This window comes from Manis pentadactyla, chromosome 8 (assembly GCF_030020395.1).
Source record: "Manis pentadactyla isolate mManPen7 chromosome 8, mManPen7.hap1, whole genome shotgun sequence".
Lineage (NCBI taxonomy): Eukaryota > Metazoa > Chordata > Mammalia > Pholidota > Manidae > Manis > Manis pentadactyla.
The window spans coordinates 131,646,156-131,666,573 of record NC_080026.1 but is presented as its reverse complement, the minus strand read 5'-3'; the positions used below and the strand labels follow the sequence as shown (position 1 = coordinate 131,666,573).

Sequence of the window (20,418 nt, the reverse complement as noted above, 5' to 3'; positions counted from 1 at the left end):
GAAGTGGCCTGGAAAGGCAATCTCGCCTAGAGCTGAGGCCTCAAGCCCAGGCTGGGCACTCTCTGCTCCCCCAGATTCTCATCTCTGGCAGCTCTTGTCATGAACCTTTGAATAGCAGCTGCTTTGGTCACTTGCCAGGAAGGGTCTCTTCCTCCAGTGATTGTGCTATGGCATCTGACAGTCAGGCAGGGACAGACAACTTTCAGCCCTGCACCTTCCTCGAGGTTTGGGACAGGCTAGCAGCTCAACGAGTTGTGCCAAGATTATAGGTAATTTGTCCCATAAGTTGCACCCAGAACACCCAGTGCTCTGCTGGTACAGCCCCGTCTGGGCTCACCCACACATGTGCTCCCTCCCTCCCATAAATGTGATGTTTCAGCCTCTTTGCAGCTGGGCCTGGCAAGAGGTTAACCCCAAAGCCCTAGTTTCCCCAAGGAGAAGAATGCATTACCCATGTGTGCCTGACAGCCTGACCCTGCATCAAATATAATATTGCAACACTGAGGCCACCCGTGGGGAGGCTGATGTCTACGGGACAGGAGGTAGGTTAGAGGGTAATAACACATTCCGAAGAATCCAGGAAAGATGCAAATGAACCTCAGCAAATTTCAACCAGTCCATGTGTCAAAACAAAGCACCAGTGTTTTTCAGTAACCTGCCTTACCAACGGGACTGTCATTCAAACGATGATAGTAATACTAATGACACTAATAATAAAAACAATTACCCCTGATGTTTAAGTGCTTGCTTTATGCCAGGCAGGCACCCTGTTAAGATTTTCACAAATAGTATTTGTGTGTAATTTCCATAATATGTCTACGTAGTAGATCCTAGCATTATAAGTACATATTTTACAGCCGAGGAAACAGGCTCAGAGTGGTGGATAAGGAAATTTATTGAGGCTAAGAGTCTTATGGCAGAGCTGGAGGTGAGACCTGGCCATCTGCCTCCAAGTCCTGTCTGACCCAGTTTTCCTGACCCAGGACAGGAAGCCTCCAATTCACTTGATAGCAGTTGGGGTGAATTATTCAGCAAGTGCTATGGAGTGCCCACTGTGTGCCAGGCAGAGTATCGGGTTCTGGGTAACCAAGAGCCATGTCTGCAAGTCTCACATTCCCAAAGAGACAAGATCATGACTTATACTCGTGGCCAGAGGCCAGGACCCACCCTCTATACAGAAGACCACAAACACATATCTGAGCAAGCATTTCTAGACAGAGAATTCAGGGTCATGACATCCAGCTTCTGAGCCTGGGCCAGGGAGGGGAAGGAAGTGCAGTCCCTTGGAGAAGACACACAATGAATAGACAGGACCCCTGAAAGCCCGGTCCCTTGGAGGCACGTGAGCTGCGAGCTAACAAACCCAAAGTATTACTCGCCTGCAGCGTGTAAACCCACCCACCAATTTTACCCCGAGGCTCTTTCCAGTGGCGGAGCCTGCACCCAGAGTGTCTCGGCTTCTCTCTGAAGGGAAAGACCTTGTCTTCCCTGCCAAGCACACTGTTTGGGTGCCCATTTGCTGGGTGACTGCTGGGGGTGGATGCCTGCAGGGCTCCCTGCAGCCCAGGGACATTGTTCACCGGCTAAGAGCTGGGAGACGCCGCCTCCCAGCTAGGGGAAGCTGGCCGTGGCAGGGACTCTCTGGCCTCCTCCAATCCCCATTTAAACCACCCTTTGAGCTCTGGGCGACACCGGTAGCTCCACTTACATGTGAATAAGCCGCGGCTTAGGCAATCACGTGACCGCCCAACATGGCCCTGAGAATTGGGGGTGGGGGCGGTTCTGGATTTGAATTCCAGTGGCCTTATGTGCCCCCTCCCTCCTGCCTAGTTTCATCCTCAGCCCCACTTCCAGTCTCTCCTCCCCTGACCCTCCTTGCTTACCTGGGGCAGCTCTGGGGCCCGCCTTCCCTCCACCGGGTGCTCCTGGTCTGCGGACTTAGGGCTGAGCCAAGTCCACGGCGCTCTGTGGTCATCTGTCGGCCCCTCTGCCCACCCCCAGGGCATAGATGTGCCCCTCGCCAGAGGTTTTTACTCCCAACACCTTCTGCCTGCCTCACAAAAGGAAAGGACATTGAAAGTACCAGTAATAAGACCTGTTCCAGTGCCTTCCCTGGAAACAGAGAAACACTTTCACAGTCTACGTCTGAATCAGCAGGCTGCTAAAATATTTAAGGCAAGATGACTTAGCCCCTGAGAAGAAAGAGGAGGCCAAGATACAGTCAGCTTCGGCTTGCTGACACCGCACACCCCACGGTGAACCTCTTTCCTCGGGACAGGGACAGAGCAGACATGGCAGTCGGAAAACCAGCCTTGGCTATGAACCCCTTTCAGCTCCCTCACAGGCAGATGGGGGGCACCCTTGTAGGTGTGACCACTGGGGATATGTGGGCAGGGAGGGTTCTAGATTGAGTGCCACTGGCTTAGAGCCATTTGACTGGGCTACCTGGGGCCTCCTTACCAGGCCTGGGTGTGAGGTCACACAGTCTACAGACTAAGCCAAGGGCCCAGCAGGCCCAGTGGTAAACCTCCTTGGCTCAGGTGCCGGGGAGAGACCACTCCTGCTCATGAGTGTTGCTGGGCAGCTGTGCCGTGAATATACCCCAGTCTCCACTGCGGAGACACAGCCAGCTGGCTTTCCCACTTGCAGAGCCAAAGGGCAGCGCGGAGGGACCGTAACGCTCACTGAACACTGCCAGGAGCCTGTGCCCTTAGGGCTTCACACACACAACCTCACAGGCTCCATGCTGGCTGTGACAGCAACAGTAACCTGTCACGTCCACGTGAGGAAACTGTGAGGGCTGTCCCTTGCAGAAGCCACTCACACCATGTGGCTATTCCACTTTCAGTTTTAATTTATCGAAGTTAAATAAAATTCACAGCTCAGTTCCTCAGTGGCCCTGAAACCACCTCACTCTGAAACCAGCGCTTGCTTTTCAAGTGGCCTCAGTCTGGGTGCTCAGTAGCCCCACACGGCTAGAGGCTGTCACATTGGAGAGCAGAGATAGAGGACATCTCCATCACTGCAGAACATTCTGGTGGACAGCACTGTCTTAGGAAGTGACCTCTGCAAGATGCCACCTGGCTAATAAGTTAATGACCAGGGGTCTGAACATGGAGCTGATGTCTGAAGAATGTACCAGAAGAGAGGTGCTCCTCCCAGCTCCAGCTGTTGTCACCTCTCTGACCTTGAGCAAGCCATACACCTGTCCAGCCTCCATTTCCTCCTCTGCATTAGGAGAATACAAACAGCGCCCGCTAAGGGTGAGATGCCTGAAAGAAGATGCTGGCGTGGAGGCACTGTGGCCCAGAGAGAGGAATGCATGAAAGGGGACTTACCCTGAGGACTGATTTTGTGTCCAGTGCTCCAAACAAGGCAGCTCATTTAATCCTAGTGATGCAGGGAGTACTGTGTGCCCCGTTTCACAGGTGAGCAAACAGGTTCAGAGGGCAATGTCCCCAAGGTCACTGAGCTCCTTGAGCTGGAACTTGAGATCTGTTGACTTTGAAGCCTGGGCTTGTCCCATCCTGGAACTCAGACTTCTCCTCCCAGCAGCCTAGATGCAGGCTGGGGGTGGCTGGCATGGCCTCCCCTGTGCAGCAGCTCCTCCTTGGCTCAGTTCAGGCATCAAGGGGGAAATTTGCCATCAGGGGCCAGCATTCGGTTCTAGCTCTGCTGCCAGTTAGCTCCCTGGTCCCTTCCCTATACCAAGCCTCAACAAGAACGCCCCCAAGTTTTCTTCCAGCAAAAACCAGCTAGAGCCTAAAATACCCACTTCTCAAGCATTGCTGCTGAACTCAGATCTAATGCAGCAGCTTCTGCCAGTGGCAGTAACGAGAGGTTCCAGGAAAAGCATCTGGCTCAGTGTGGACACATTCATTTGGAAAATCACCACCTTGCCCTGAAACTGGCCCTTGATTTTCAAGTGGTAGCAAGTGGCTCTTCCCCACCTTGGGTCCAGGTGCAGTGTGACAGAGGCCATGCCACAGAGCGGCGCCGAAATGTCGGAAAGCCAGAAGCCAAGGTGGGCTTTTCTGGCCCAAGCACCTGGGGGCAGGAAATCCAGACCACTGTGTCCAAGGAGGCTGTGCCCCTTCTGTGGGTGCCTCATAAACCAGCTCTCCAAAGTCACTCGGCACTTTTCCAAAGGACAGAGTCACCTCTAAGAAAATTTGCTTTTATTTTGGAACACAAAAGCTTCAGAACATGAAGGCTACGTATGAAAGGCCCTTTGACTTTCATATATGAAGCCGTTGGTAATAATATAAATCCACATCGTTTTTAGTCTTTAGTTCCTGAATTCCTCTGAACCAGGTAACAAGCTCCTTGTGGCCCAAACACGGTTAGTGGAGGCCCCAGTTCACAGAAATCGAGGCAGAGAGAAGTTGAACAGCTGGAAACAGACTCTCATCCAGTCTCCCATTTCCCTGCTCCTCTGGCTCTGTTGTCATTTCATTTAGGGATTATGGGTATTTGTTCCTTTTGCTTAATTTCCAGGATGCTTTTGAACAAATACATTTAAAATGATAATAGCAGTTACCAGTTTTATTATACACTTACCATATACTAGGCATTACACTAGACGCTTTGCATACATTCCAATTTTATCCTAACTCCAACCCTAATGGGAAGTATTATTTTTTCCCATTTTATAGATATGGAAACTGAGGATTGAAAAGTTAAGCAGCTTACCCAAGGAACGCAGCTAGCAAGAGACTGCTGGGCTGGAATGGGTCTGTGCTGGTCTATTGTCTCCCATTTGGGAAGAAAACTGTTCCAAGTGAAAGGGGGACAGAGTTGTAATAGCCCAAAATTCCTCAAAAAGAAGTTTAAAATAAGAGAACCAGTGTAATATAAAATCAGCCCCAGAAAGATCTCACGGTGGGAGGAGGGGCATCTGTTGTCCTGGATTTATCTGCTCAGAGAACTATGCTTGAGTGCTTGCTTCTTTTCCTTAATTTATACAGCTGTAGCCATCCTCAAAACCTCATTCTTAAACTTGAAAATATGGTGTCACAGATGGTAATTTTAGAAGGAGGAGGAGAGAGAGGGGAGAAAGCAAGCGTGGGCGGGAGGGCGAGAGGCGGCGGGGCCCTCAGGTCTAGCCAGGACTTCCTCGGCAAGCTGCCAACTGTCCCTCTGTCCCCCCTCCCTTAGCTCCCTCCGCTTCTCAACCCAGCTGCCCTTAGTGAGCTAGCCTAGGTCTACACTGAGACCCTGACCCTAAGCATCTGGGAGTGACTTGGTTCTCTCAAAGTGCATTCATAATTGAAAATGATACCTTTCCAATCACTTTCCCAAATGGAAAAGAAAGAAAAAAGACCCTTTAACTACATATTGATTTCCAAGTTGGATGTCCAAGCTGAATCCAGACCTATATGTGTGAACAACAGGGGTGTATAATCAAAATGCCAGATTCCAGGCTTGCCAGCCCCAAGGAAGCCATACATGTACAAAGTCTAACTCAATTCACGCACCTTCTGTAGAAAAATCTAAAAATAAAGTGAGGCTGTCTGTGCGTCCCAGACTCTTCTGCAGGGAGAAACCACACACGGGTAGAGGTCCACAGCCAAGCTGTCTGTCAACGCCTGATTTTCAGAGATGGGTGCGCATGCACCCCTTGGGTGTGGGGTGGTGGCTGGAGGTAAGCAAAGCCACGGGATGCCCAGAGCACCCCCACAGAAGTGCCCATTTGACTGCAAAAGTCGGGGAATAAACCAGTAAGCACATTTGTGCTTCCTGCCTCTGCATGTGGATGAGATGGGATTATCAAACTCTACTGTCACCAAGATGGGAAGATGAGATATTTCTCAGATACTGAATCTGATTTGTGGTATCATTTCTACTCAAGTCGGTGGAATCTTCAAAATTCAGTAGACTCCACAGAAGTATGTTTCCCAATAATAAAGAGAGCAGAAAATTTGGTTTTGATTTGCTTTGTTCTTCTCGTGGCCACTCAAAACATTATTTTTATGTTGAAATACAATACAGTACACAATGATAGATATGCAGACGGTTTTACGATAAAACACAACCTCAAAGCTTTTTAACTTGAAGCAGATCACTGTGGGATACAGAGCAGGGGTCAGAAAGAATTCACTCTCCTCGGTCATTAAGATATTTTAGCGACAGAGAATTCAGTACTAGAAGAGAAGGACAGGCAGGTTGAAACCTCAGCCTCAGGAGAAGGCTCCACCTGAACAGAAACGGGGGCTACTCGGTTCACATCCCACAGAAGGGTCATAGAAATGTGACAGCTACTGAGCACAGGAACGTGCCGACATCACGCTGGGGTCAGTGAGCCCAGAGGGCCCTCGTGGCAACTCCGCGAGGCAGTTACAGTCACTGTCCTCCCCATTCCACAGATGGGCACACCGAGCTTGAGTATGTAACCAGGAAGGGGCAGAGCTGGGCTGTGAGTCGGAGCTGCTGCTCCGAGAGGCACCCCCACTCTTGCTCCCGATAGCGTCTGCTGAAGCCTGGCCACTCAGCTTCCCCGGACTGGTGCTGAACTTCACCTTCACGTGCAACTCCTGCTCTTCCCAGATGCCCACCCCCAGCCTTGGCCGGACTGTCTCTGTGGCCTGCCCAGATCCACAGCCCACCTCCCTCGGGGTAAAAGGGTTCACCTGAGCCTCCTCCTCAAGGCAAAGGAGGATTCCCAATGTTTAGGAGCGAGGTGGCTGGGCAGAGAGATGTGGGTCTTTGGGGTCCACATGAGATGCCTTGGCCTTCTGGGTCACTGCTGCTCGCTTTCAGAGCCCTGGGGGGATCTGGCGTGTGTCATATGGCCGCCACTGGCCACATGTGGCTATTGAGCACTTGGAATGTGGCTGATCCAAACAGAGATGTTCTGTGAGTATAAAATACACGCCAGCTTTCAAAGACTCATGATGAAAACCAGAATGCAGAATATAAAATTAATCATTTTGATGTTGATTACATGTTGAAAATGATGATTTTGTAATATATAATAATAAATATGTAATACATAATAATAGAAATATATAATAATAAATAAAATATATTATTATAGTTAATTTTACTTGTTTCTGCTTAGTTTAGAATGCAGCTACTAGAAAATTGAAGATTACATTTGTGGCTAATATCATGTTTCTGTTAGACAGAGCTGGTCCACCCCGTCCGGAGACCTCCTTAGCATAAGCTGCGATCTGTGGGAGCAACTTTCTCAGATGTTGCTGTCCTCCGGGAGGCAATCTCCCTGTAAGTCCCCTCTGGGGAGGGGAGCCAGAGGTTGCCCCAACCTGCGGACTGGAGGTGAGGGTCCATTCAGATTTCTTTCTGGAAAGCCTCAGTCAATGGGAAAGGGCCTTTTTCCCCAAGAACCCAAGGCACAGGAAAGGCCGGCCCCCTTCCGTCCTCATTTCCTCCGAGGACCAGGCCAAAGCAGGCTTGGCAGCCAAATGAACTAAGCAGAAAAACACTACAGTCACAAATGCAAATGCCACATGTGTCATTAAAAAATTTTTGGTAGCCGCATTAAAAACATGAATAAGAAATAAGTAAAATTAACTCCAATAATATAGTCTAACCCAATGTATCCAACATATTGTCATTTTAACATATGATAAGTAAAAAATGTATTAATGATGCATTTTATGTTTTTCATGCTAAATCTTCACCATCTGGTGTGTATTTTACACTTGTGGCATACGTCCATTCGCCTGTGACGAGTGGCTGCCAACCTGGATAATGCGGCTCTACAGTGTCAAAGCCTGCAGTCCGGCAGACCCTCAGCCAGGGCAGAGTGAACAGAAACACTCACTGCAATCCACAGTCCACTGCTCGGGAAAATGTGATCAATCACACAACTTTAGCCACTAAGATTCATGTTTGCAAGTTTTGATGGCAGGGGGAAAGCTCTCCATGGATATTTAAATAGAAAAAAAAAACAAAACCAGAGCTTGATGATACACCAAAATAATAAATAGTAATCATTAGGTGGTGTGGTTGTGGATTTTTCTCTTTTTCTTAATACTTTTAAAAGCATTTATTGAACTATTATATATCTGGTCCTGAGTTCTCCAAGAAGATAATAAAACATTCAGGGTCATTGAATTAGGAGCTAATAAATAATTTGTGAGGAGGGAGAGGATTTTCCTAGTTAGACAGAAATTTTTCCTACTCCTTAACTAGGAAAGTCATACCAGCAAGGGCTGCAGGGAATCACGTGCTAAGTCAGCAGCAGAGGCAAATGTCCAGTGCAGATTAAATTTATATCTGTCTTGGCAGCACCAGCCTGCAGCTCGCTGGCCCAGCACTGCGAGAGTTGCCCTTATAGGGCAGGAAAGGCAGTGGGGTGTCAGTGGAAGTGCTCGGTCTCAAAAAAACAGGTGATTCTGCATTCTTTCAGCATGTGCAAAATATGAGTCAGGTCGTTTATAAAATATTTACGTCTATTTAGTAGGATACACTGGCCAGCCACAGGTACTAATTTAAAGTCCAACCCCACCCCACCCATACACACATGTACATATACACACACACACACGCATGCACACACACACTCATGCACACGCAGGCAGCGCCAGAGCAGCCAAAGGTCTGAGAGTGCTGCAAAGCTTGTTCACAATGGGTATCTGTCCCAATATCTCCATTTCCCCAGAAGGATGAAACTTCCCACAGCAGCTAGTGCAGAACCACAGATGGCATTTCACTTGGGAAAAGGTAGGCTCACACAAGAGTGGGGGGCTGGGATTCACAGTACACCTGCCACTTGTCCTTCTGGAATCTCAAGATCTTATGGAGTGTGCCCGCTGTTGGTCACAGGATTAGACAACCCTGCCTCAGAGAGTAAGTTGGTGTTGAACCCATTTGACTCAAGAGGTAGTACAGTCGATTAGTGGTTGTCCAGGGCTCAAGTGCATGGGGAGTTGCAGTGTGATATCTGCAGGGTGCAGGTTTTTTTGGGGGGATGATAACATTTTAAAATCGATTGTGGTCATGGTTGCACAACTTGGTGAATATACTAAAAGCCATTGAATGGTACACTTTGAATGAATGAGTTATACGATATGTGAATTCCATCTCAATAAAGCTGGATTTTTTTCCAAGGTAATAAGCTCCATTACAAAAGCAACTCACTCAATCCCTTTTATAGCAATGGAGCCTTTAGGCATCTCAGGCATGCTTTATCTGCATAAAGAATGGGAATGAGGGAGGGGGAGAAGTAGGGGGGTATTAAGATTAGCATGCATGGGGGGGTAGGAGAAAAGGGAGGGCTGTACAACACAGAGAAGGCAAGTAGGGATTCTACAACATTTTGCTATGCTGATGGACAGTGACTGTAAAGGGGTTTATAGGGGGGACCTGGTATAGGGGAGAGCCTAGTAAACATAATATTCATCATGTAAGTGTAGATTAGTGATACCAAAAAAAAAAAAAAAAAGGGCAGTTCCTGTGTGGCAACCTCCAATGAGTTCTACACAAGAATATAAAGGGCATATAAAAGTGTAGGCAAAGGGCCTGTTTGTGTTTATACAGAGGACCAAAGCCTAATTGGGCTACCCCGAAAATGAACTAAGATACGATATGAAAGAGAACTTCCAACATCAGCACTCTCGGGAAGACTCATGCCAGAAGATGATCATCAAAAAACCCCAACAAAGATCCACGCACTGCTACGGCTGTAGATGCAGTCATCCCACCAGTTCCTGGACTTGCCATGGGAATGAAGGAGATATCTAAGCTGGCCTGTGCATACAGTAAAACAACAAATTTGACTGGATCTATACTGTTGGAGCTCAATCAAGAATTAGGAGAAGTGCAAATTGTAGCGCTCCAAAATCTTACAACTACAGACTATTTACTGTTAAAAGAACATAAGGGATGTGAACATTCCCCAGGAATGGGTTGTTTTAATTTGTCTGATTTCTCTCAGACTGTTCAAGTTCAGTTGGACAATATTCACCATATCATAGATAAGTTTTCACAAATGCCTAAGGTGCCTAACTGGTTTTCTTGGTTTCACTGGAGATGGCTGGTAATTACAGGTATGCTTTGGTTATGTAACTATACTCCTATTATGTTAATGTGTGTGCGCAATTTAAGTAGTAGCTTAAAACCTATACATGCTGAAGTTACTCTACAAGAAGATATGTCAAAGAAATAATCAATCTTCCCATGTTTTCTTCCGCCTGTTACTTCTATAGCTTTTCTTCTTCCTTCCTAATTACAACCCTTAAATAGAATTCATGCCTCATAGCGAATTTACCGAGTATCATAATTCTTCCAAGTGGTAAAGATACCTCAAGACAAATGCTGGGCATAGAAGCCACAGGGCATAAATATGCAAAGAAGTAAAAAGCTAACCTTTTCAAACAATAAGGCTTCTCTCTCACTTACCAACTTCACATTTCCCTGTATGGCCCCGGAAGGTGACTGGTTAGCCAGAGACGGGTAAGATTCCTCAAGGGAGGAACAACCTAAGACAGGCACAGTGGCAGGGGGGTCATCAGGTGAGAAATTGGGGATCAACAGAGGTGAGGCTTAGAACCTCCCCCCTCATGTTCTGAGAGAAATCTTCTGCATACGTGGATGTTTTATTGCCCTTGTCTAGCTTGGATTAACACATAGTCTACAGGCACACACCTGATCATCTACATTTGCTCTCTTACAACACTAAACTATGTTTTCTACCTTTATCTTGTATCTACCTACCACTTCAGCATTTTATTAAAAATAATAATAATAAAGAGAGAAATGTGGTATCCACATATAAATCAAGTACAAAAATCAAACGAATATTCATATCCAACCTGATTGTTTATAGTTCATAATGCATGAGCAAAACCGAAGGTTTCTGTGATGACTGCCCTTGTACTGTTCACCATGTAAGAACTTATTCACTATGTAAGAATTTGTTCTCCATGTAAGAACTTCTTTGTTATGCCTCAGAAGATTGGAGACTGACGAAAATTAGGCTTGGGGTGGATTAATGATTGTGCATTGAGCATTGACTCCCCTATACAGAATTTTATTGTTGTTAACAACCATTTGATCAATAAATATGAGAGGTGCCCTCACAAAAAAAAAAAAAAAAAAAAGTATACACTTCCAATGGTAAAATAATAAGTAACCGGGATGTAATGAATATAGTCAAGATATTGTAACAGCTTGGTAGGGTGATAGCTGGTACCTAGAATTGTCATGTATATAAATGTTGAATCACTATGTTGTACACCTGAAACTAATGTAATGTAATACCATGTGTCAACTACCCTTCAATAAAAAAATAATTATCTACAAAAAAAAAAAAGAATGGGAATGGCTATTTGCTTCTTTTTTATATAAGAGCTCATGCATAAGCAGTATTCTCCTTTGCAAAATATCCAGTGTGTCTTTGCTGAAGGAGGGCCTCATGATCTCCAAAGGCTGTTACCTTTTCACTGACCTTTCTGCATCTCCCACAGCTCTGGCTTCATCTGAAATGACATTGCCTGTGACGTTTGGAGCATCCTTCTCAGGAACTGAAGGCAAGGTGCATGGGCCAGATCCTGGGCTTTTTCTGGTAAAATGTAAAGAAAGCAATAGATGGTCAGAAGGGCATTTTCATCCATGTCCTATTGAAAAAGCCCCTTAGCCAATTAAAGTTCTAAGTGGCTACTACACCAAAATCCCTAGAGAAAAAATTCGCTTCAGGAAGTCAACAGTTCTAAGATACTTTTAGATCATTTAGGCCTGCTGGCATAAATAAACCCAGATTCAAAAGCAGCTGTGTCAGAACTCCAGAAAAATATGCAATTAACTATAAAGTATGACACAACAGTGTACAGCCACCCAGTGAACATTTCATGCTTTTTAGTTTCACTTGGATAAATTAGGAAACACAAGAGAAGGAATAGGACGTGTGAACCAAACAGCACCCTCACCTTTGCACATTTGTCAGAATCTCAGCACATCCAGACATTGTATGTACATAAAGTTAAACAGATATGGAAAACTTAGCTTTTTAAAGACCAGCCCATCTATATGGCTTTTAAAAATTGGGGTGGGAACCATTATGGAAGCTGACCCCACGTTCCTGTGGGAACTTACCCTTGTAAATACCTTTCATCACGGGGTGCTTCTGGAGCCAGGCTGTGCAGCTCCAGGTCCCGGGTTTCATCAGGTTCTGGAGGTGAGGACACTGCCACCTTCCTGTTCCCAGCAGGACCTGGGAGCTCAGGCTTGTGCTGCTTCTCCGCTTGCTGGAGCCCGGCCAAGCTGTCCCCATGCCTGGGAGCCTCATCCTCCATCCTCGGAGCCCCCTCAGAGCAGCCTGGCACCCCACTGCTCCCTGGCAGTGCCGAGGGCCAAGCCATGCCAGACAACATCCTTGTAGTACCCGTCTCAGGCAGGTCACCAGACACATGTGCCCTGGTCTCAGCTGTACTCAAAGTGACGTCACCCTCTGCTTCTCCAGCAGCTCCTGCCGCTGGGCTGGGCTGCAGGGGAGCGTCCGCCACTGCTCCGGCCTGTGGCTCAGGGGCACTCTGGCCGCCCCGAGCATTTGGCATGTCTGAGATCCAGGCAGCACCTCCATGCCTCTTCTCACCCCCAAGTGTGTCAGGGGTCCAGGGCTCACTGATGGCCTCAGCCACAATTGGAACATCCCCAAGGGGAGAAGATGTTCCCAGGGCAGAGGTGGACCCTGACACGTCACCCAGGGCCTCGGTGTGAGCAAAGCCCCAGGCTCCATCTTCTCCAGGTTGTCCATTGAGGGTGAATGTTTCCTGCTGCTCTTTTCCAGGAGGAACTCTGTCGCCTTGGAGTGAGGCCCCTTCCCTGGGGCTCTGGGGAGGCACCTGTGAAGACAGACCTGAAGCGAATCCCTGACAGCCCCCGCCCTGCTGTGAGTGGGCCTGACCCCCAAGTCCTGGCCCAGCACCTCCAGCCCCCTCTGGCTTCTCACATTCCTGCACCGTCTGGGCTACACCAGTCATTTCCTTTCCCACACTGGTGCTGGGCAGGCTTTGCTTGGTGACCGGCCCCACCTGACCGGGCAGCTTCTCTGGAACTGGAGCCTGGGGACCCACACAGGAAATCTCAGCCTCTCCAGCCAACTCTTGCTTCTTCTCCTCTGAGTTCACCCAGAGTCCAAGAGGAGGTGTGGGGAGAGGGGCAATGGCCACACCCCGAGTCCCATCTAGAAGCTTCTCTGGGCTTGGCACAATGAGGTCCTTGTCCCTCACACTGCTCCCAGCTCTTGCCTTTTCTCCTGGTGCACCCTGGGACCGATCGGCAGTCAGGGCTCTGAGCCCAGCCTTCTCAAAGATCTTGGTGATGTGCTCCCTGAAGTCAGGGAAGCCACTGACTGTGCTAGCCTGCTTGGAGCCTGCATGCAGACCACCTGACGCGCCTCTGCTCAGATCCTCGGGGGGTTCTACTGTCCTCTCCCCAATGCTCTCTGTCCCCTTTGCTGTCTCACCCGCCATGCCCTCCTCACAGGCAGGGGGTGCTGGAATCTCATAGGGTTTGGCACCTGCTGCTTTCTCCTCCACTAGCCTGTGCTCACCCTTGGTCAGAAGTGGCATCCTGTCCAGGTAGGGCATGGAGTCCACAGGTCCCTCAAAGGTGCCAGCTTTGGAGCTTCCACCGCTGGCTTGTGCCCCAGTGATTTCCCTACCTGTAGCTGCTGGTTGCGGGAGGGAGGCAGGGAGGCCCAAAGACAGCTTCGTGGAGGTGGCATTTTCCAGGGCAAGCAGAGGCGCCCCTATGGGAGAAGTGCTTTCTCCAGGAGGTCTGGGCCCTTGGGAGGAGAGAGCTTTCTCTCCTCTGTCTTCTGCCCCTTTCCTGGGAGCAACCTCCACATGCAGGTAAGGAGTATCAGAAGCGGCCTCTTCTGGTGGCCCAGACGGCAAGAGCCTCTTTGCGTTGGAGACGGCCTGGGCTTCAGAAATCTCTGCCATGCTTCTGGGAATCCCACCCAGCTCTCCGGCTGGTGGCAAGGCATCCTGGCGGCTGGCCGAAGGCTGCTCAGCTTGGCAGGGCTCACCTGGGGCAGAGGTAGAAGTTTCCTCCCCAGGGGAGGGGCACTGCCCAGTATTAAGGAATCCAGCATTCAAAGCAGCTTCGCCTGCCTCCTCTGGAGCTGACTGCATCCCCAGGTCCCCTCTGCCAGCGTCCCCACTGGTCTCAGCAGCTCTGCCTTGCTCCGGGGCGGATGGGAAACTTCCAAGAAGCTCTCGGGCCTCTGCGTCCGAGGCGGCGGGCTGCTCCACTTCCTTCCGTGGGGCCAGCACTGGCCGCTGCCTGCCTCCCTGGGTTTCAGCACCTGACTCTCTCTCTGGGGCATCCTGGGTGGTTGTGACGCTGGGGCTGGCGGGCGCTGGGACTGGCGGGCAGTGAGCTGCATCCAGGAGAGCCACGGGCTCAGGCTGCCGAGGCGGGGTCCCCACTGTGTTCTCACTTGTCTTCCCTGTTTTACTCAAGCCCTCGAGCAGGCGCCGAGCGTCAGCGGCTTCAGAAGCTCCTGCATCACCGGGACATGCTTCTTCATGCTGGCTGCTGACTTCCAGCGCATCCACCAGCTCTTGTCGGGACTTGCTCGGCCCTTGCCCAGCACAGCAGTTTTCCTTTCTGTTCAAGTTACCTGCAAGAGAGGAGTCTTCGGAGGTGTCTGCTGCAGGAGGCCCGACCCCGGAGGGCCGGCGGTCACTGCGTGCTCCCTCTTGCCCATTCTCCCCTAGGGCAGGCAGCTCTGGGCTTACTGGTGCTGACAACTCCGACTGCTCTGTCGCGGGGCTCTCCAGAACTGAGTCCCTGGCAGCCGAACGTGTAGCATCAGACAGACTGCCTTTGGGGTGCTCCCTTTGAAGCTCTGATCTGGAAGCCTGCTCCTTTTCTCCACAAGTGGGCAAGCACGCATCCTCCTGAGGTGTCACAGGTACGTGGATTTGGGAAGAATCTGTGCCCAGCTTCTTCAAACCTGGATCACCTGGATAAGTCTCTTCCCCATTTTTACACCCTCGGGTCTTCTCCCTGAGCGTATCAAAGATGGGTGCATCTGGGTCCGACTGGGATGGCTGGAGATGATTCTCAGAAGGTACTGAAGGCCTCTCAGGTGCAGCTGCTCGTATGCAGCTGTCCCCTGGGAAGCACGGGATTCCTTGCTGACTGTGCTCCAGACTGAGCGACGTGAGCCCGCTGTCCATTGCCAAGTCCTCCCCTTCAGGGGGCTGTGGCCCATCAGCCCGGGCTTCCTGTCCAGCTGCATCGTGGCCCAGCCCACAAGACCCGTCTGGGGATGTCGGCAAGCCCGCCTCCTCACAGTTGTCGGGTGTCCACGCAGATGGGTGGCTCATGGCCTTTATTTCAGATCTGCACTCCACCTCCTGGGCTTTAGGGACAACCTCTGCAGCAGGAGTTGACAGGAAATCTGATTTCCCAGATTCCAAAGCAGGAAGACAGTCCATTATTCCCAATCCCCCCAGATCCTGGAGGGTGTGCGGACATTTGGTCTGCAATCTGGGCCCCTCCCAGCCAGCTCCTTTGGGAAGAACGTGCTCACCAGCTCCGTCCAGTCCCAGGGTCAGGATGTGACCCTTCTCATGGAGCCTGAGCAGTGAGTCAGATGCATGGGCCACTGAGCTCCAAGCTGTGCCTTCTGATACAGAGCCCGGCCTGCCTGTGGGCTGGGGACCCTCCTCACAGAGTGGCTGTGCTGAGTCTGTGCTGGGAAGGACTTGGCTCTCCACAGTGCCGTTCAGCTTTGAAATCTCATCTTTCTCCACCTCTGGGTCAGCCCTACAGCCAAGGGCCTGGGGTTGCTCTCCCTGTGGGTTTTCAGGATTCACATTGGGCGGCTCTGGGGCTTCTTCCTGTCCTCTAGGGCTGGCCTCTGGTAGTCCACTTTCCTCACTGGCCACAGCTGGGCTTTGGGGGGCCTTGGCTTCACGCTCTGGTCCCAGGGCACTTTCATCTGATGTCCTGGGGAGAGGAGGGGGCCGCACCCCTTGTTGGACTTGGTGGCCTTGCTCCTTAATGGAGAGCTCTCCCCTCTCCTCCTGGGGCAAAGGGGGAGGAGCCTCTCCGGGGATCCCTTCTGGATGCACTCCCGCTCTTCCAAGATCTGATGCACACTTCTCCTGTCCCCCCAACTCAGCACCTGCCAGCTCTTCAGCTGGAACTCTAAGAACTGGCATCTCAGCCCTGTAAAGCATCTCCTTGGCCAGCCAGCTGGGATTTGCTGCAGCCGCAGAGGCCCAAGCAGCTGGCTGTGGACTGAGGTTTGGAGCTGGATGCGCTTCCTCTGCTGGTACATGTGGGGACTGCTCAGCACTCATGAGCAGAACCCCTTTGGGCTGGTCACCTGGTAGTGCACAGACAGCATTACCGGGTTGGGCTCCCCGCCCTCTTGTCTGCGAGGAATGCTGAGCATCACTGGCATCTAGAGTCTCCTTCCAAGAGCCTCCAGCCCCTGGCGCCAGGGCAGGATTCAGTGACCCCCAGGGCAGCTCTGTGCAGGGTAGATGTGCTCCCATTTGCTGCTGGCAGATTTCCTGGGATGCTGCATTTATGTCCTCTTCTTGGGAAGCCCCTGATTTGTTCCTAGTAGAACCACAGGACTTGAGGAAAACTGAGTCATCAGCCAAGTCTTGAGGCATCACCTCCACTTGGCATTTTTCTCTGTCTGAGGCTCTTGGGGCTGGATCTTGTGGGGTTGGGGTCTCGGGTTTTTGGGGGGACTCCTCCAGGCCAGCTGAGCTCTCCTTGCCTGGGTGGGCTGCAGCAGGGGCCTTGGGGACCACCACCTGCCCAGACTCTGTGGGGGGAAAGCCACCTGCAGCCTCCTTCCCTGGTGACCCGAAACCACCTGGCTGGCTGACCTCCACACACGGCTGCTCTTTCAGAGGTGCTGGTGGCATTCCCGGCCGCTGGTCAAGGTGACTGGAGGAAGCCACTTTATCAACTTCTTCCTTCACGCCTCCCTCTCTTCCGGCACTAGGGACAATGGTGGCCATACTGCCCCGAGCAGAGCTGTCCTCCTCAGGGACAAAGGCTGCCAGGGCCACCCCTAGGGCTTTGGGGGAAGGTTCCCTCCTGGGATGTTGAACGAGGGGCCAACCTTCAGGTGCTTCTTCCGGGCTTTCCAAGCACCCTTCTGGGGAGCCCTCAGCAAAGGGCATGGCAGCTGAGCAGCACTCCTGCTCCCAGGGGGAGGGAGGGCTGGGCAGTGGAGAGCTTTCTGGACCCCTGGCTTCCTGGGGGCACTTCCTTGGCTCAGTCACCTCTGGGCACACGATGCACGGATCCTGGCTGGCAGTCCTCTCAGAAGCGGAGCAGGAGCCTCCACGCCCACAGCTGTGAATAATGAAAACATTTTATGTTTCATCAGGTCTCAGGGATGTGGAGGACGAGGCCGCATCACAGGCCAGTTCTCCCCAACCCTCTCGCCTTTAACGGCCACCAAACACACCTGCCCATGCACCTCAGTCCTCTCCATGAAGGCTGCGCCTAAGGCCACTCCTCCTATAACCACTACACATGCTGTCGCTTTCCCAAAAATCAAAGCAAGGAGCCCCAAATATTCAGTTTGGGGCTTTTCATGTTGGTCAGTAGTGAATAGGGAAGTATGGAAACTAATTCATAATGGTCTAAACTGCAGGAACTCCAAAAGTTTTTAGTAAGTAGAGAGTTTGAATTAGTTTAATGTGGGTTACAAAGAGATCTCAAACACTTCTGAGGATGCTTAGATGTTCAGGAAAAAAGTACAAGTGGATAAAGTCATGCTTCAAAATAAAAAGCTATTCTTGATAACTGTTTACTTGACTCTTCACATTCAAAGGTGGTACTGTGAGGGGCATAAGCCCCCAAATCAATTCTATTTAGCTGTGGAATTTCTGCAAATGACCGATATGTAAAACTCTTGGGAGCTGAATTACCTTTATACCCATATTTGTCTTAACTTGAACATATTTTGCTGGACAATGTGTGAAGAAAAACTATGGCTCAAATTATGGACTTGCTGTAGATAACCAACTACCCAGTTATTGTAAACTAGCCTATTACCTGGCATATTTTGACTGTATTTCTAATTTGTAATATTTTTATTAAATGCATTTCTAAACTTTAAAAGTAATATATGGCAGATACAAAATTTAGAAAATGTAGAAAAAATATCTCCCACATGCTTGCCACTTGAAGCGTTCTGGCGAATATCATTTTTCTCCATGTGATTTTCTATGGGATGTAATTTTTGTTATTTTTACATAGCTGTGATTCTGTATACTTGCTATGATCAAATATCTTTTGCTGTCAAGAGAAATTGCTCAAGGCAAAATTAATAGGAGTATGTCTTTCCTAAGGCTTTTACCATGATCTTTAAAAGAAGATTTGTGGAATCTTCTTGTAAGTGTTACATACACACACATTCACATGTTCATAGACCCATAGTGTCTTGGATATGACCAGAGGAAAGATCCTACCTGTTTACTACCAGAACTCTAGCTTCCCATGCAAGGTGATGCATATATATTTTTAGTGAGAGATGCATACAATGGGAAGGTGAAGTACATTCCTCTTAAAAATTGAGAAATCGGTGTCATGAAGTGAATTGTGTCCCCCTAAAATCCATGTGTTGAAATGCTAGCCCCCAACGTGACTGAATGTGGAGAAGGGGCCTTCATGGAGTTAAAGTTTAAAAAGGTCTTAAGAGTGGAGGCCTAATGCAGTAGGACTGGTGTCCTTCCAAGAAGAGGAAGACAGCAGGAGCCAGCTTACACGGAGAAGACACAGCAGGAAGGACCACCTGCAGCCAAGAGGGGCCTCACCAGAAGCCACCTCTTCTGGCTCCGTAACTCGGAATTCCAGCCTCTAGAACTATTAGGGAATTAATTCTGCTGCTGAAGCCACCCAGTCTGTGGTCATGGTAGTATGAGCAGACTAATACAATGGGTATATGCACTTTACATTGAACTTTTCAATATTTTTGAGGTTCCAAATTTTCCAAAGTGAGACATTGGGACAATGATAACGATGAATCCACTGGAAGTAATGCTTTTGCACGGATTATCTCCATTAACCCTGAGGAGAGCCAGCCGAGGTGCTATCACGCCATTTCGTAGATGAGAATTCTGAGAACAGGTTAGGCTTGGATTTGGTGGGCGTCTCACTCCATGGGCCATGATCTTCTTACTCACTCTCTGCTGCCTCCGAGAATAAAAGCTTCCAAGGAGGGAGTCTGAATGCTTCTGTCCCCCAAATTCATATGTAGAAACCTGTTCCCCAGGGTGATGGTATGAGGACGTAGGGGCTCTGGGAGGTGATTAGGTAATGAGAGTGGAGCCCACATGAATGGAAGTAGTGTCCTTCTAGAAGAGACCCCAGAGGGCTCCCTCGCCCCTCTGCCTTTGAGGACACAGTGAGAAGACGGCTGTCTGAAACAGGAAGGAGGCCCTCACCAGACACGGAGTCTGCCGGCCCCTTGATGCTGAGCTTCCCAGCCTCCAGAACTATGAGCAACTGACAGCTGTTGCAATAGCCACTCACCCTCTCCTCTTTACCTGACCCCACTCCAGCCTCTTGCCAAGCCCCTCACCTACGAAATGTCCGTGACATCATACAACATCCTTGAAGGACGTGTGTACACATCATCACTATACCAGTCATCCGCATTCAAAAAGGAGATTAAATCACAGGAATAACCAGATACCTATTGTAGCTGATTGCTATTGCTGTTATAATAAATTGCCACAGAATTAGTGGCTTTAGACAGTACAAATTAATTTTCTTACAGTTCTATACACAGCTCTCACTGGGCTGAAATCATGGTGTCAGGAGGCTGTGTTCCCTTCTGGAAGCCCTAGGGACCAAGGTGCTTCCTTGCTTTTCCAGAGGCTGCCCACGTCTGTGACTCACAGGCTCTTCCTCCATCTTCAAAGCCAGCCGCGCAGAATCTTCCTCCGGTCCATCTTAGATATTTTCATCAATTTCAGGGATTAAGATGAGGACATCCTTGCTGGGGGCTGGGGGCATCTAAGATGGACTGGAGAGAGAGGCAGCTACTGTCTCAACCAGATTAGTATTTTCAGACCTAAAAGCTGAGCTAATGAGGGCAAAGAAGAGAAACATCAGAGGGTAAGTTAGATGAATCCCTCCAATCCTCAGATGGTCACGAGGACAGCCGCGCCCACGCAGAGCCCTGGTCCAGCGAAGCTGACCTGGGTGAAAACACCCGGGTGTGGGTAACGCCCTCAGCCTGGCTTCACTAAAGTACGAGGCTCAGAGGGCTCACCAACCACAGGGCTGTTGTCTCCATGGATTGTTCTGGAACCGAAACTCAGCACTCTGCATGTGGCCATTTTCCTTGTAACAAGCACTTTTACATTGAACTGTGCCCCACCCATTCACTAGGGGTCACACTGGTTAGTAGTTAATGAGATTGATGGTGTGCAGTTCAGAAATGAAGCGCTCCTA

At 49.7% G+C, this 20,418-nt stretch overlaps 1 protein-coding gene across 22 annotated transcripts in view; it reads right to left on the bottom strand.

Annotated features, from left to right (window-relative positions):
- The window catches only part of TACC2 (transforming acidic coiled-coil containing protein 2), a 213,132-nt gene that overhangs the window by 128,676 nt on the left and 64,038 nt on the right, over positions 1–20,418 (bottom strand). For 17 of the 22 annotated variants that reach the window (XM_036898706.2, XM_036898710.2, XM_057506401.1 and 14 more), the window contains 2 exons: positions 12,058–17,304; positions 11,402–11,527 (listed from right to left, as the gene is read on the bottom strand). In XM_036898706.2, the coding sequence (XP_036754601.2) occupies positions 11,402–11,527; positions 12,058–17,304 (5,373 nt within the window). The remainder of the gene's footprint in view (positions 1–11,401; positions 11,528–12,057; positions 17,305–20,418) is intronic. The other 5 variants (XM_057506408.1, XM_057506407.1, XM_057506398.1 and 2 more) reach the window with 1 other exon arrangement.